Consider the following 16,201-nt stretch of genomic DNA (forward strand, 5'->3'; position numbering starts at 1 on the left):
TAATTTTTAAGTTTTTGATTATCTCACTGGTGTACCATTTGGGGTAAACATATCGCTGTTTAACACTTAATTTTTTCTTCGGAACACTTTCATCTAAAATGGTATTAATTTTATCATAAAATAAATTTAAAATGTCGTCAACATCCGTCAGCTCATACATCTCTTATATTAGATATGAGTATGTTATTGGACCTAGTAAAATTCCGTGACATTAACATGTAGTAAATAAATAATAACAAAAGTTTCCGCCCAACTGTATAGATCTTTCAAGACCAAAACTATGAAACTGTTAATTGCTGATCTTCAGAGCGCATTACTTTATCATCTGCCTAGCTTTTTCCCAACTTTGTTGGGGTCGGCTTCCAGTCTAACCAGATGCAGCTGAGTCCTAACAATGTGTAAAACACGAAAGCGGCTGCCAAAGTGCATCACTAACAAATGGGAAAATGAATGGAAAAATAAAGACATAATTTTACCGTGCGATGTAAGCATACTCTGCACTGCATTGAGTAACCACCATATATACCACAGGAAACTCCGATCTTGAACTTTATAAAAAAAATACATTTACGAGTATTTCCTTGACATGTCCATTACCCCACTCAAGTAACACCAAGTTTATCTATCAAAATCTCGACTTACCATCTCATGTTTCTAGAATTCACATCTCAAAATAACGTATTTGCCAACACGTTGGACCATAACTAGCGTTATTACGTACATTAAAAACATTATGTTATTATATTGTGCCTTACCATCTGCCACCTTTGCATTTATCTTCAGATCTGTCTGACCCCAGCGTTAATTACGTAGTTTTATCATTAAATCCGCCATTTTGTTCATTGTTGGCCATTTTTATTCGCTCATTTCGAGGTCGGGTGCTCACCTCTGTGTAAGACTTTGAACTTTATTCATAAATGCAGTAACACGTGGTTACTGAATGATTGATATACAATATCAGCTGTTCTATCAATCTATCAATCAATCGGTTAATTATAGTGCGTTCTGACAGATTTCTGTTAAAGGAGATAGGCTTGAATGTTGGTGGTAACTGTTTTGAAATTGAATAGATATAAATCATGAAATGAGGTTGGTCATAGAGGGATCTGTATGTCCTTTTGAGGCTTTGAAATATTACTCAACTGGAGAATTAAACATTGAAGCATAACCGCAATCTTACTCATATACTAAGTATATTGAACAAAATTAGGTTTAAGTATACTTACTTGAAGTTTCAACATAATGCGAGGCTATTAATAATTTGACATAAAGAATAGTGAGATTTTGGAGTCAAAAATATTATCTTCAAATTCATCGCTAGTTAAATCATAACTATTAAGTAATTTGTGGTTAAATGAATACATTTACAACTTGTTACAAGATTGTATGAATGAATGGTGTGATTCGTGTCAGATAAGGCGTACACGACAGCCTATGTAGTTTAATCTTTACATGGTGTTTGTATTAAGATAGTGATCAAAAGAGGCCTCTTTAAAACCACTTTTCGACGTTTATTTATTTAGTCTGGGAGTTACGTGTCTTCCATGAATGAGTAAGTACCTAAGTACAAAATGTCGAATAAGTTCATGCTTAACTACAAACGAATGAAGAATTTAATATAAGTAATTTTGTAAGCTTTATACAACACATGCATGCAATGTTAAGCAAATCTATTCAAATACTTTGTCATCAACAGGCAAAAAACAAATGGAGAAAACATCAGATCTTCATTAGATTAGTTACGACTACTTAAGATGACATATTACATACCATTACCTATACTTACGACAAAATAAATCAGATACAAGTTGCCCAAACAGTCGTTAGCATTACATAGTTGTTGTTTGGTCAGTGACCCAACCTGACATGTTGTCACCTCAGGTGCCAAATGACGCACTTAGCAGGTTGCACCTGCAACAGTGTAAAGCATACAGGGCCGTATTGAGACTGTTAGGTGCAAAGGTCCAGGATTATTGGTGCAAGACCCTTTTAGGATTAGGTGCGTTATCCGGGTCCTGGAACATGCAGACATATGTGTTGCTGGGGAGTTTTTTGCGCCATTTCTTCCTAGCAAAAATACATGGAAGTGGTCTTTGTATATTTTTAAGGTTCAAAAAGTGATAATTTCCAGCCTGCTTTGACTAAATGATTTTGATTTTGAACGAAAAAAATATCAATAAGAGTCTCATACATACTCCATTCTGTTTCACCTCATAGAGGAATCTACCGAATTGCACCTAATCACAGTATCCAACTTTGTTATGTCAACCAATTTATTACATAAACATAGACTTAATTTGCTATCCTTTTAGCATTTTAGCACCTCTTCTAGATGCAACATTTGGAACTCAGTATTCACAATTTTTATTCAAACAAACTTAACATTTGCCTTATATCGTCATTACCAATTACCGACCCAATTCTTCGCGTCAGAGTGTGAATAATAAATATCAATAGATTCGTTCAGCCATTCATTTGATATTTGAAACTGAGTAAACAACGATAAATTAGCTATAACATACACTAAATGGAATATTTCTTGGATTTTGAGTTATAAAGGTCCGGCATTTATAAGTATTTATTTTAATGAATCTATAGTACGCACCTGTATGAATAGAATGAAATCATGAATGTGTTAAAGTGACTAAAACAACACATTTGTCGTTATTATTGTTTCTTTTAATAAGTAACAAAATTATTTCATCAAAATAGGCTGAAAATCAGAGCTATTTGATGGTCAAACAATGCAGACATCCCCGAAACACCCGCCCTGAAAACTGTGGCCCCGAAACCAGTTCTGTGTGTGTGTTGGAAAGAAGTGGCACAACGAACTCCCCAGTAATACCGGTCAAAATACACATAAATACAAGGCTTTTCCCACATATGTCAGCATCAAGAACTAAACTTCAACATCTCCTGAAAATTTTGGTTAAAAGGAGGCTCCTATTACCAACTAATATTCAACTTTTATAACATAAATAAAGATTTTTTGTATTTTGTATTTTTTGCATTTGAAAATGCCCCGTAAAGGGGCGGAACACGTGTGGAGTATTCAAAGCCCCGATTAACTGTCATGCGAAAATTAACGCATCCAAACATTATTTGATTAAACTCAGCTATTGTTCTATTTATGCCGAAACGTAATATTTCGTATCTACATAATGTAAATCAATAGATTAAAGTGCAGTCAAACTTTCGAAGATTATTTTTAGATAATTTATAATATCTGCTACCTACTTATGCATACAAGATAAGTGATTGCTTTTGGCGCCAACCAAGATTGGTGACTTTTATAAGATATCCATAAATTAATACTTCCTTAAATCAAAGTTCATTGATCACTTTTGCATAGGAACAAATAAATGTAGATTGTCTTTTAGAACTTACCAAAATGCATGCATTTGTCGTAATGCCAAGAATTACAAAAATTCAATCAATATCGTTTTTTTATATAATCTGCACATTAACATATATTAACTACAAAAAAGTAAATCGTTTTATTTCTAACACCTAAAATGCACCTACATAGATACTTTATAAACTTACATACATAAATAAATACTTACCAATAATTACAAAACATTTGCGAAATGACAGGAAGGCAATTGAGACGAGATTTGCAAAAAATCTACCTGAGTAGCATAATCCTATTGTTTATACAACTACTCAGACAAGAATGATCTCAGTTCTCATGGATTATAAATTAATACAAAAAAACTTAATAAGTATATTCAGTGATTACAAGATCGTGAAACCTGTTAAGACGAGGCAATTATAATTATTTTGTGAGTATGTTACTGTGGAGTTCCGCATTAATTGACTTTTTATACTAAATGCTAAGAAACTTTAGATTAATTAAGTCCAATTGTTGTAGACAGCATTTGTATGGATTTATCTTCATAAGATAAGTTTCAGGTTTGTGAAACAATGTTTACAATTTATTTGTATTATGAAATGTAATTTACTTAAATGACTTTTATTTATAACAGTTAAAATAGTTCTTGTACTGTACCGATACTCCAAGAACAGATTAACAACTTTATGAGATGTGATATTAAACCTAATCATTTTTTGTTTGCAAAAGCTCCGAAATTTAAAAATTCTTTCACTGTTGGAAAGCTATAGGTACTCTTCCCGAGTAACATAGGCTATATTTTATCCCGGTACGAACAGCAGCCCACAGGATGCGGGTGAAACCGCGCAAAGACGACTAGTGTGTTATAAAGTCCATTGAACCGACACTTTAACCTTAGGTCAACGTTCATCCATTACAACGAACGCTAATATTTTTTGTTTGTTTATTTAAGTAATTTTCCATCGTCTAACTAACGAATAAATGACCACTGGCATCATAGTAAATGCCAATACTAAACTTATTAAATAAATTGATAGATTGTATAGAAAAACTTCCAAAACAGCATCATCTGAACACGTTTTCTTGTAGCGATGAACGCAATATTAATCGTATACAAGATTGATTTAAAAAAACACCAGTCACTTAGTTTTGGAACGAGGTATTAAAAAACACGAAGAAAAAGAAGAAAAAAAAAGGTTTTCATTCGGCGTTCATAGGCATGTAATGATAATTTCATAAAAGATATTTATTTTTATCCCAAGAGAAAGTAGTATCTAATTTTATCTAGTTGTAGGTTTTTTATATATATTTTATAGTTATAGCAACACTTATCACTAAGTTTATTTATGCGGATTTGGTACTAAAATGTTATTTAAGTATATATCCACATCTAAATCCGGGACAAATAAGTAATTTTGATAGTAAGATAATATTGTAAATACAATTATCTTGGACATTGATAAGTTAAGAGATAGACTGACCAAAAGTCAGTTTGCACCTTCAGCTGTTAGATATGCACGTGAAAATCATTATCTGCCTAGCCTTTTCCTTATGTTGGGGTCGGCGTCCAGTCTAACCGGATGCAGCTGAGTACCAGAGTGTTTTACAAGGAGCGACTGCCTATCTGACTTCCTCACAGGCAACCCAATACACCTAGGTAGGACTGGTTGTCAGAATTACCGGCTTCTGTCTAACCGTGACCTACAGTTTATCATGCCCTCCGAAAAGTTCCATTGGTACTCGCTTGACCTGAAATCAAACCGTAAACAAAGTTGATTTTAAAATTAACCTACTTTTATCGCTGACTGACAGTTTAAATAGGTAACTTAATCAATGAAACTGGAATTAAAACCCAAGCGTGTCAAACCACACTAAATAAGTTAGGGGGCTTCTCATCCAATGAAATTAATAAAAATACAGGACAGCAATGTCCTAATTCACTCAGTATTAAATCACTGTTTTCTCACACATTTATTTATAAGGGGCTTCTTTTGGTACCTTCCTTCCTTCTCACTGGTTGACTGCACGATTTCTTTAGTTTAAACGAATTATTTCACACAAAAATGTGTTTCAGCACTCCACTGTACCTAAGTTACCTGAGAATTTTAAGCACGCACGAATTTTTGCGATTACCATTTTGGAACCGTCACAGAATACGGATGAATACACTTCTTTTTCGCACGTTTGTAGTATAAAACCTCAATAAAATAGCGTACCCCTATAGTTTCTGTACTCCCGACTCTAGTGTTTTATAAAAAAATATTTATTTTCATTGTTTGTACCTATAAAAACAGAAACACACCAAACAACCTACCATTTCACACCTATTGCGACAATATTCTAATAATACATTTTCTCTTTTCCCAGATCTTCCCGCGCCCAGAAACGCATCACCCGCTCCGTCGGGCCACACAGCGAGCGGAGCGCACGTTCAGCTCAAACGCCTGGTCGCCCGAGTAGTGGAGGAAGCAGCCTCGCTACCAGCCCTCGCTAGATATGCTTCGGAGCCCCACACGCCGACCATCGAGTCTTCGACGTACGAAGACTTGTTGGCTACGGCGATTTTGAATAAGGTTGGTATTTGTTCTGGTATTTAATAATGACCTATATAATGGGTGAAAATTGGGCGAAGAGAAATGTTGAGTGGAAGAAGTAATTGTGTAGACACAACTGTGTTGTGGAGAAGAACAGATGAACTTTAGAGAGCCATCTCCAAGGACATCAAAGTTCTTTGGTTGACTATTTTATGACTCATTTTGGTAAGCCTAAACTAGCACCAAAATCACAGATTACTCTATGGTCTAAAATGGATGAGAACAGCTTCTTAGGTTGATATCAATATTAACAAACAATAAAAATTTTATTGTTTGTTCTGATTTAATCAGTATCAAGTATAAACATATAGGTAGGTAACTACTTAACTAGGTCAAACATTTTAGAATAAGGTCATCATAAGATAAGCTCGTCTCATTGCTATCCTTGAGCTCCTGCTCACTAGATAAATAGTAGGCAGCTACCATTACCACACTAAGATTACATTTCTTGAATTTTCACAGTTACCAGGACTTGATACGATGCTCATATTTTTTAACTGCAGCTAGTATTGAAGCTATCTCCGTAAATTAATTACGCAGAAATCCTGATGGATCCGATTCCTTAGCGTTTATGTAAACACAGCCTTAGAGTTGCGAATCCTTACAAACGCTTCATTAGTTATGCCGTGTTCTAAGCTAATTTAGGGCTGTCATAAAATTAACTCGTTCACAAATCCAAAAATATATAGTAACAAAACAAAAACAAAATAGTTTTTTTGTCTGCGCTTTCACGCAGAAACCTCTGAACAGATTGACTGAAAATACTTGGATATTTTATAAAATATGGGCCTTTAACTCAATAAACACAACACACAAAAACTCTGCATTTTTTCGTGCTCCCAGTAATTTCTAAAACGTCTCCAAAGATCCAAGATTTAATCATTAATGCCATTTACTTTTATTCCACGTTCTATACCATTGAAAGAAAAGTAATGACTAACGTGAACTCTAACTAACTTTGGACTTCGATAACGTTTTATTGTTTTAAGTTTAATCTCATGATAATAAGTAATATACGATATTCTTACACATGTCCTGGTTATTAAGATATGAGTTGCTATGACTATTAACGGATCTACATATACATATTAAGCTGAGAAGTCTATAAGGAATTAATCCGAGAAAAAATATGTCTGAATAGCTGAAAGTTAGCTGAAATATATGCAAAACAATTGGTATCGGACTAAGAAACCTATGTGATAATATGTCACAACTGTACTAAAATAAAATAAAATGATCGTAGGCTATGATAGTGTATTATATTTCCTGCAGTAGCTAAGATAGGGAAATTAAAAACCTGATAGTAATTTTAAATAATGTAAAATGCAGTAAGTGCCTATGTGGACGATGCGATGATATCAAAATAATTATGTATATCTTATCATGGATGAAGCAATAAGATACATAAAAATGATAAGAAATTATTTATAGGTAAATAAGTAGATATATTGTTAGATTGTATTAGAAAATTCCATTTAATTATGTATATTTTTCGCACAATTTAAATTATAAACACAATAGAAAAATTACAATAGACTATAAACTCCGATAGAGATTGTTCGAGAAAGTTCGGAGAAATTAATATAATCTTACTACATAAATTACTACACAATTCTTAATTATAAGATACTACATCCTTTGAACTTCCTCAAGCCCAAAAATCTACAAAAAATAAGTCCGTAGTTTTAACGTGTAAACCAGACAGACGGAATTGGTTTCGCATCTTTTTAATTTTGGTATATCAAAAAATTAAGACGCTTGCAACACAAACGAAAATATAGTGTACTTAATAAAAACATTCCAGATAGTTCTGAATGACTTAGCTTTTAATTATGACACGATAACATAAATAATATAATAGATTGGAATAAAGATAGGTAACAGCTGATGAATAGTTTGTTTACACATCGTAAAACACTAATCAAGTACAACTTACCAATTCACAAAAAATAAATTATCCTCTGCAAGTAAAATAACGATGTGAAAAAAAATATAATACTTTTGACCAATTTCACTACTACATAACCCCTACACAAAAAATCTATGATTTACTATGGGAAAAGTGTCTCCATGGTAATTTCCAGCGTGTTCATTGAAACAAGGATCCAACAAAAATACAATCCATCACACAGACGGCTAGGCCGATAGCTTATCGACAAACTTATCTGCCGATTGGCATCCATATCTCAGCCGAGCCAGTACAAAGATACATTCGTACCTAACCAATATAATGATATCCAAAGAAATGGTAAGTCCGACCAATAATGAGATTAATCAGTAATCATTGATATAAGTATCATTTAGTGCTAATCACTTGGACGAAATGGTATTGCTCAAGGCAGTGGAATATGTAAATTACTAAAATGTCTTACACTTTTTATTTGGTGTCTTTTGTTGTGTTCTTGTATATCGTTGCCGCTATAAGTCTGGTGAGTTACGTAAATCTGTGATTTTGTTTAAAGTGATTTTTATTTTTTGGACGGTGAACTAATATGTGATTGAAATATACTTAGATAGAATTTGGAAGAGATTTTAGTGTCGTGTTTAATGAATGTTTTGGTAGCTATCATGTAAACAAATACGTGCATTGGCAAACATTATTTTGACGTACTGTGCTGTCGGTTTAAAAAAATATGGAGTAAAATACAAGCCGTGCAATTCGCCAACCCTAAGCCTTTCGATTGACCCCACATGCTTCTCAACGGCGCAGTGCGAACCAGCGCCCGTGTGAACCAGACCTTTTTAGAAAACACTCGCATTTCTCATCAGTCTCATATCACCTACGTAATAAAGTCGAAATTCGTGTAACACCACGTGAAAATGTACAATTTCTTCAGTTCTATTGTGATCTACTTTCCCGAAGCGAACGGCGAGGTTTGAGGTTTTTTCATACGATTGTCAGTTGTTATGAATTCATGCGTTTAGCCGTATCGTTGCTCCAGTGACTCAGATACGGCTGAGCGATGCTCAAATTTTCCGAGCTTGATTATCGCTATGTATCATGTAGGTGATTTAGTATTGGACGTTTCCTGAGTAAATCTTGAAAGTGATATCTGTTTCTCTTGCATACCAGTCACGAAAGCCTAATGCAATTTATTCGGAAACATCATGATTTAGATACACTTGATGTATGCATTTTTACATTCTACTTTTCTACAGGCATATAAAATTCCCATTCCCAAAACCATTCCTACATAATAAACTTCGAGTGGCTTTCCCTAGAATTCCCTTGTTAATCAACCCAGCAATGTCTTCTTAATGACAGTAACGTCATACTCTTTTTCTCCAGGTGATAGAACGCTACCAGAACGAGAATGGATCTGGCGGACGCAGCAGCGGTATACACTCAGCGAGTGCCAGTCCGACGCCTTCGGAGCGCTCCTCACCACGCTCCCTGCCTTCAAGACACACCAGGAACGTCACTCCACCAGTAAGTAACTTCATATCACGGACTTAACTTAAACTTAAGTTAAGTCCGTGATTAAACTTTATATGACAGAAAGTCTAACTCTTCGAAGTCATGTTGAAAGGCAAAAATTTACTATGATTTCAAATAATCTGCGATGCTATGCCACTTATTGAAGATGGCCTCCAACTAATATTATTGATGATACCTTAAGCTCCCCCTCCTAAGCTTTTTAAACATATGATCTAATCATACTTTAATCAGGAGCTTGGCTTGTATCTTATCAATAAACACAAGGTTTTCTAATAAATGATGCACTTTTCCAGCTCCATGAAGAAGACGATGTGTCTGACTGGGAGGAGGGCGACGCGACGGACGAAGCGCTAGAAGTACCGCGCCGCGTGCCCTTCCCGGAGTTCGGGGGAGACATCGTGCACAACACAGGTATATATATAACTTATTACATATCCATTAATAGTATAGAAGAATAAGCCTGTAACAAGGCAAAAGTTCCTAGTAGTAAAACTTATAATAAACCTGCAATGCACTACCTGATACCTAAAGGATGTCTGGCAAAAATAAATACACCAACAATCAGACTTAACGAGCTTAGTTATCATGTTATCAGTAGCCATATAGGAACGATGTTAATAACCTCTTTCTAGATAACTCTATCAGCTTACACGCTGTTATGCAAAAACTAATTTCAGCAAGGACATTAATATCTCCGCCTACGTTACAGATAATGAGGATCGCGAGTTCGACGAAGTTTCCAGTAGCGACCTGCAGGCTGTCGATGGAACTTGGGAAGAGAACTGGCTATTCCAGAAGAAGAAGATAAAGACCATACAGTCCGTGCCAGTTCCTATGCTAGTTCCAAACTCAAACACAGAATACAGAGCTCTGATTGGCGACAGAGATGCAGATGACACCACAGACCTGTCAGACAATGCAAGCGATTCAGAAGAACAAGCAGAATACAAGAGTGACATGAAAAAAGTTCTAGACTCCAAACACGTTATCGGCGGCAAACCCAAAGTTGAAGAAAATGACTTTGAACCAGACAGTCTCACCATTATCGAAGGAGCAGACGATTTTGACAAGCTCGTCGAGAAAATAGATGACGACGCAACAGTAGACGCGATCATTAACGAAATTAATGAAAACAACGTTACTATTGTTGAAACAAACGGAGTGAACTCGACAGACCAAGTCGATGGCGGTAAATTAGTAATCAGCATTGACAGCGGGCCATTAACGAAGGCAGAATTCGCGGTGAAAGAGGAAATACACAGGACATTGTTGAACGGAAATGCAGATGAATTTATGGATGATTTGTGTGCGAAAACTAATGGAGACATTTACAATGGACATTCAAATGAATTGCATAGTGTTGATAGCTTCACTAGTAATAAAGGTGAGTGAAGAGCAGTATTTTAAATCATATTGAATGTTTCATAAATCTCTAGATGATTTACTTGCTAAATAAGTATGGAGATAACAGAAATATCAAACAAAACTTGTTATAATTTCCAGAATCGACAAACACTCTGAACCACCAGGAGCGCGAGGGAGAGTACGAGGAGACGGTGACGGTGCCCGTGCAGCGATACGCAGACAGTCTGCGCAGGAAGCACTTCGATGACGGACCGCACGAGTAAGTACATCATAACTAATCATAAAACATCGTAAAATGGGATTGACATTCACCACCAAAATAGGAGCCACGTAGGTCCTCAAAACCTTTCAAGTCTTTGTAGATTCCGTACGTGAGATACAAAGTTATTGTTATGAACTGGCTTAATTTATAATACTTCGGTCTTAAAAATTGGGAGAAATGAGCGAGAAATATTCCCAGTCCTATAGCATCATGTCTTATTGTATTCGGACAAGTGCTTGATATTTCGATGATACTTAGAACATATTAAATGTGAAGGATGTGGCAAAATTGACACATTTGAGGAAAGTAAGGCCTGATGAACAATCAATATCCTAGTAGTGATATAGATGTAACAAATGACGATACCTTTTTCAGGATGCCAACTCGTGATACAGACCAAGATGATGAATTAATACCAGGTAAGAATCATATATTTCAATCACTAAATAATTTAGGTAATAATGAAAACATTTTACTATGAAATTAATTTAAATTTGAAGATGGAAAGCTTAATTTTGATAAACCAATAATATCATAAGGATTTTTAGATTTAAATGGCGCATATGATATCATAATCGACAATAATCCTGATTGTTCCGTGTTCACTTTTGTTATGCATAATTAAGTGATAAGAATTGCAATAAATTAAAATGACAACATCTATAAATAATCGTATTTATATACCTAAAATTGTAATCCTGACATTTATAATATCGACGATGTTTCTAAACATATCAAAGATTTGCGTTTTTTGGAAGTCAGTGACAGATTGCTTACTTCATTCCTCTTACATTCTTGCAGGTTCTATAGCTTACAGAGAGCGCAAAAAATGGCTGAACTACGTCGAAATGCCAAACAATCCATATTCCCCAGAGGCCATTCAGAAAAGGCTGTCAGCCAAAAACACATCGTCACTTTTCGACATGTTCACATCCAAAAAGGATTCTGAAGACGAAAGTCTCAAAATTGAGATAAATGAAACAGATGACTATGAAAGTGAAACTAATGATCTTCCAGTTAAAGAACTCCAGCATAATAAATTAAGTTTAACTATGAGTAGTGATAGTATTAATAGTATTGACAGGACAAATAAGAGTCCGTCGCCTAGAATATTGAAGGATGTGATGGCTGAGGAAATTCCACAGTATAAGCGGTGAGTTGACAGAATAAGAGAAGAAATTAAAGAAGCTTAAAGAATCACATACATTCTTTAAAAAATCATTCAACTTGAACCATGGTCTGCAATCTTGATGTAGTTGCTGAACTTCTATCTAAAATGCAAAATTCTTTGTTTCTAGTTACGGACGTGACTATTACATAAGAGAGGCGAAGGCGTCGTCCGGCGGGCGGCACAGAGCCAGTGCGGACGAGGCCAGCACGGTGTCCGCCCCCTCCCTCAACAAATCCACCAGTTTAGACAATTTCGACGCAGAGTTCGCGTCGCCTGTAAGTGCCAGCAGCTCGTTGAGCGACCTCGAGGCCTCCGCCCTTCATCACAACATCGTCCGCAACGTCCTCAGCCCGAGGAATGCGAGCCCCAACTTCGCCATAAACCCCATTTTCGAAAACCCCGATAGACAAAACGATAACGCTGACGAGAATCATGCGACGAACGACAGTCGCTTCGGTCGAAACGCCAACGTAAGACACCAATGTAGAACTGTGTGCGACGGTGACGGTTATGTGGAAAACGAGGATATAGTTAGACTTAAAATACCGAAAATCCCCGAGATTACCGAAGATCTATTCGAGACGTACACTGCCGTCCGTCGGAGCGGCACGCTGCGCAGCGCCGACGCCGCGCGCCGCCGCGTGCCCCTCGCGCGCTACGGCGGCAGCCTCAGGTTAAGCAAAGGCTTCCGCGCCGACGTCTGGTGACAGCCGCACCCCGCACCCACTGACCGACTTCTCAATCTCTGAATCTCCTACTGTGTACGATACGAACATAGCTCCCGTGCCCCCCGAGTCTAGGTTACTGGTATCACGGTCCTTCCCATAATCAGTGGTGACTGAATTCTTTCTCATACTAAAATCGAGCATAGATCTAAAATATCTTCGTTTGACACACAGTATATAGCCTGTCGTGTGTAAAGTTGGCATGTATTTGTTGGATATAAAGAGGCTGACTAACAGCACTGCGCACTATTAATACAAAAGTTATCTACTTAGTAACGCACTCATAGATTTGTGTTCTTCTTATTAAAATTTCAGTACTACAGTAATCCGCAAAGACGTTAGTGGTGAGTGTGAGATTTTGGCAAACGAAATTTTGACTAACCGCATCCGACTGCTTGCCACTAAACTAACGAATATAAATCTTCTACTTCTTTTATTACTAACACGATTAAAATGCCAAACACTTTAAACACGTACATTTCATAGCATGCAAAATTATTTTATCCATGGATGTTTCCGTATCCGCCGATCAACACGCCCTTTTTAACTAACTTACTGCGATGCACGTTTTAATGCTTATCACGCACCTCTAGTGTTTAACAAAATTATTAACCCTAATTAAAATAAATAACATTAACATCTATTCTAGTTGTAACTATTAGTTACGTTATAATACCTTGTACAAAATAAACAATGGGGATTTTAACTGTAAATACTCAAGTCTAAAATAAAATTAAATAAGCTAATTGCATTATGATAATGTTATCAAAATTTTCAGGGATTACTTATAAAACAATTCAACCAGATAGCGACGAACCAACACTACACTAAGTTCGCTAACAAAGATGATATGGCATCACTCACTACCACTGTAAACAATAAAGACGAAATAATGATCGAGTATGAGGACACTAGTGAACAAACGCTATTCGCCGCCAAGCCTATCTACGTCGATGCCGACACTGATAAACAATTCGAAGAAATATTAGAAACAGCTTATAAAACAGTGCCAACAGAACCTCCGCCTCCAATACCTATAGTAGACGAAGAAGAAAAAATTGATGAACCACTGAAATCGCCTATGAGTGTGGACACATCTTACATAAGCACCAGCAGTTTAGAAGACTCCATAAAAATCTACAATGTGCAAACTGGAGAGATTATAAAATGTAAGCCTGATAACGTATCACCAAGCTATGAGGCTGACACGAATGACAACATCGATATCCTTGATAAGAACATCTCGGAACCTGATAGTGTTAGTTACACGGACGACGTGCCCGAAGACACTGCTGTAGAACAAAATAAAACAAAATTGGAGTTGATTGAATCTGATGATATTCTGCAAAACCTGCCCAAAGTGAAGGAGTTGGCGAAGATATTTGTAAGCATGGAGAATTTACAAGAACCGATTAAGGTATGTAATCATAAAATAACTCGATAATAATGATTGTATTCTGTGAATCATTAGTTGCCGGAATTTTGGAAATTTTGTGGTGATATTTCGATAGTAATTAATTAGGTACCACTTTTGTGTTTTTTTGTGAATTGCACAACTTGCAAGGATAATTTTAAATTGTCTGCATTGAAAAACGATGTTTGTGTTGTTATGTAAATAGTAGAGCTACGAATCCAAGAAGCAAATGTGTCATATATTTGAGTACCTAATCGTCTGGCAAACTTTCCAAGATGAAACGTTATCAATGTGTCACCAAATTGTAGGTAAATAGTGATCATCTGTCACTTGTTAAATGCCACTTAAGTTACGAAGAAACTAGGCTCATTATTGCTCAGCGAGTTTATCTTTAGACCATGTTCAAACTTGCTAGCTCTCACTATTCGGTGCTTTAATCCAACTACGCTAAAGTTTTTTTACAAAACACCTAAGTTAGCAAAACTTATGCATTGACCAAATGAATTGAAATTCTAGGGTCCGTTGAGAATATTCAAAACCTCATAAGAACATAAGACGGCCTAATAAAGTTGTTCTAATTTCCATTCCAGCCAGTACAACCCTACACAGCAAGGCGGAAGAGCAAAGAGAATATCCTGTCAGAATTCAAACCAGAAAAGAACAAGCAAGTCTACATGCACAGTCTAACGGCCAGGAGCATCTCCAAAGAGTTCCGAGAAGAGCTTAAACTCTCCATGTCCACTCCCCTCACTGTCCCTGGAGGTTCCAAAGAAATCCCAGAAGGTATTGAGGAAATCACCAAAGAATCCAGCCGGCCAGGTAGCCCAGTACCAGAACCAGGCACTATCAAAACAAAACTAGCCTTCTTCGAAAGTCTCAAGTCAAAATTTAGTACCAAGTGAACTTTGATAGGTTGAAAAGCGATGCCATAGACACAAATTAAAATTAAGAAATAAATTTAGATTTTTTCTGAACAAATTTTATTGTAATTAGGGTTTAAAATTGTGAATTATAAATGTTCAAATTAGATCGAGATTGCTTGCTATCGCTTTTCAGTGTAACAAATCATCACTGTAGTGGAACTTTAAAATCAACAGATTCTCTTCTTTTCAAGTATTTCCGTAGAGATGTTAGCATGATTTTTAGTTCATTGCGTGCTGTCTATCGCAGTAGTTGTAACTACAACTTGTTTGTGCCAACTAAACGAGTAATGTAGTTAAAACTCTAATCGAGGGCAGAAAACATTCCATTTAGTATTGTAGTGCATATCGGTCACATTATTTAATTAATTTAAATGGTAGGTTACGGTGTAAATATTAAGTGCCATTTTGTAATCATTACTTCCCATTTATTTAAGTCGATGATTTAGTCTGTGGTTTTTGGTGGAGAAATGTGCTCATGTCTAGGGTTATGGACGAAAATGGAGGGAAAAACTTTTGGGCATTATTCAACTTATTTAATTGAAAATATGTATGTATTTATGCAAATAAGTATCTAACTGAAAATAAGAATTTTTTGAACATTTGTTTCCGAAGTAAAAATCATTATAAGTATGTGCCTTTTTATGAACCTTAAAAAGACGTTTATCCACCAGAAACATAGAAAAGTTTAGCTAATGCCAAAGTTGTAAATAAATAATATAACTGGGTATGTATAATGTATAGGTTGTGCATTATTGTATAAACGTAGTCATATCATAGAATTTGCAATAAGTTATAATAGGGGACCACTGTAACTATTGTGATAGGCGCTTATAGAAAATAATTCGAGCGTCGAGATATTTAATATGATTGTATATTGGATAATGGGTGGTTTAGAATAAAACATTTAATATAATAAATATTGTTATTTTATTTTATAGTGTCTAAATAATAAT

At 35.7% G+C, this 16,201-nt stretch overlaps 1 protein-coding gene across 6 annotated transcripts in view; it reads left to right on the forward strand.

The window, feature by feature from the left end:
* The window catches only part of M7bp (Myosin-7a binding protein), a 103,876-nt gene extending 87,711 nt beyond the window's left edge, over nucleotides 1-16,165 (forward strand). For 2 of the 6 annotated variants that reach the window (XM_049836349.2, XM_021340858.3), the window contains 10 exons: nucleotides 5,723-5,928; nucleotides 9,239-9,379; nucleotides 9,682-9,799; nucleotides 10,098-10,772; nucleotides 10,892-11,012; nucleotides 11,391-11,434; nucleotides 11,817-12,168; nucleotides 12,314-12,656; nucleotides 13,690-14,328; nucleotides 14,916-16,165. In XM_049836349.2, coding sequence (XP_049692306.2) covers nucleotides 5,723-5,928; nucleotides 9,239-9,379; nucleotides 9,682-9,799; nucleotides 10,098-10,772; nucleotides 10,892-11,012; nucleotides 11,391-11,434; nucleotides 11,817-12,168; nucleotides 12,314-12,656; nucleotides 13,690-14,328; nucleotides 14,916-15,227 — 2,951 coding nt within the window. In that variant the 3' untranslated portion in view covers nucleotides 15,228-16,165. Of the gene's footprint in view, nucleotides 1-5,722; nucleotides 5,929-8,223; nucleotides 8,379-9,238; nucleotides 9,380-9,681; nucleotides 9,800-10,097; nucleotides 10,773-10,891; nucleotides 11,013-11,390; nucleotides 11,435-11,816; nucleotides 12,169-12,313; nucleotides 12,860-13,226; nucleotides 13,256-13,689; nucleotides 14,329-14,915 lie in introns of those variants that run through there. The other 4 variants (XM_064043475.1, XM_064043473.1, XM_021340860.3 and 1 more) reach the window with 4 other exon arrangements.
* Nucleotides 16,166-16,201: the final 36 nt, after the last annotated feature.

This window comes from Helicoverpa armigera, chromosome 3 (assembly GCF_030705265.1).
Source record: "Helicoverpa armigera isolate CAAS_96S chromosome 3, ASM3070526v1, whole genome shotgun sequence".
NCBI lineage: Eukaryota > Metazoa > Arthropoda > Insecta > Lepidoptera > Noctuidae > Helicoverpa > Helicoverpa armigera.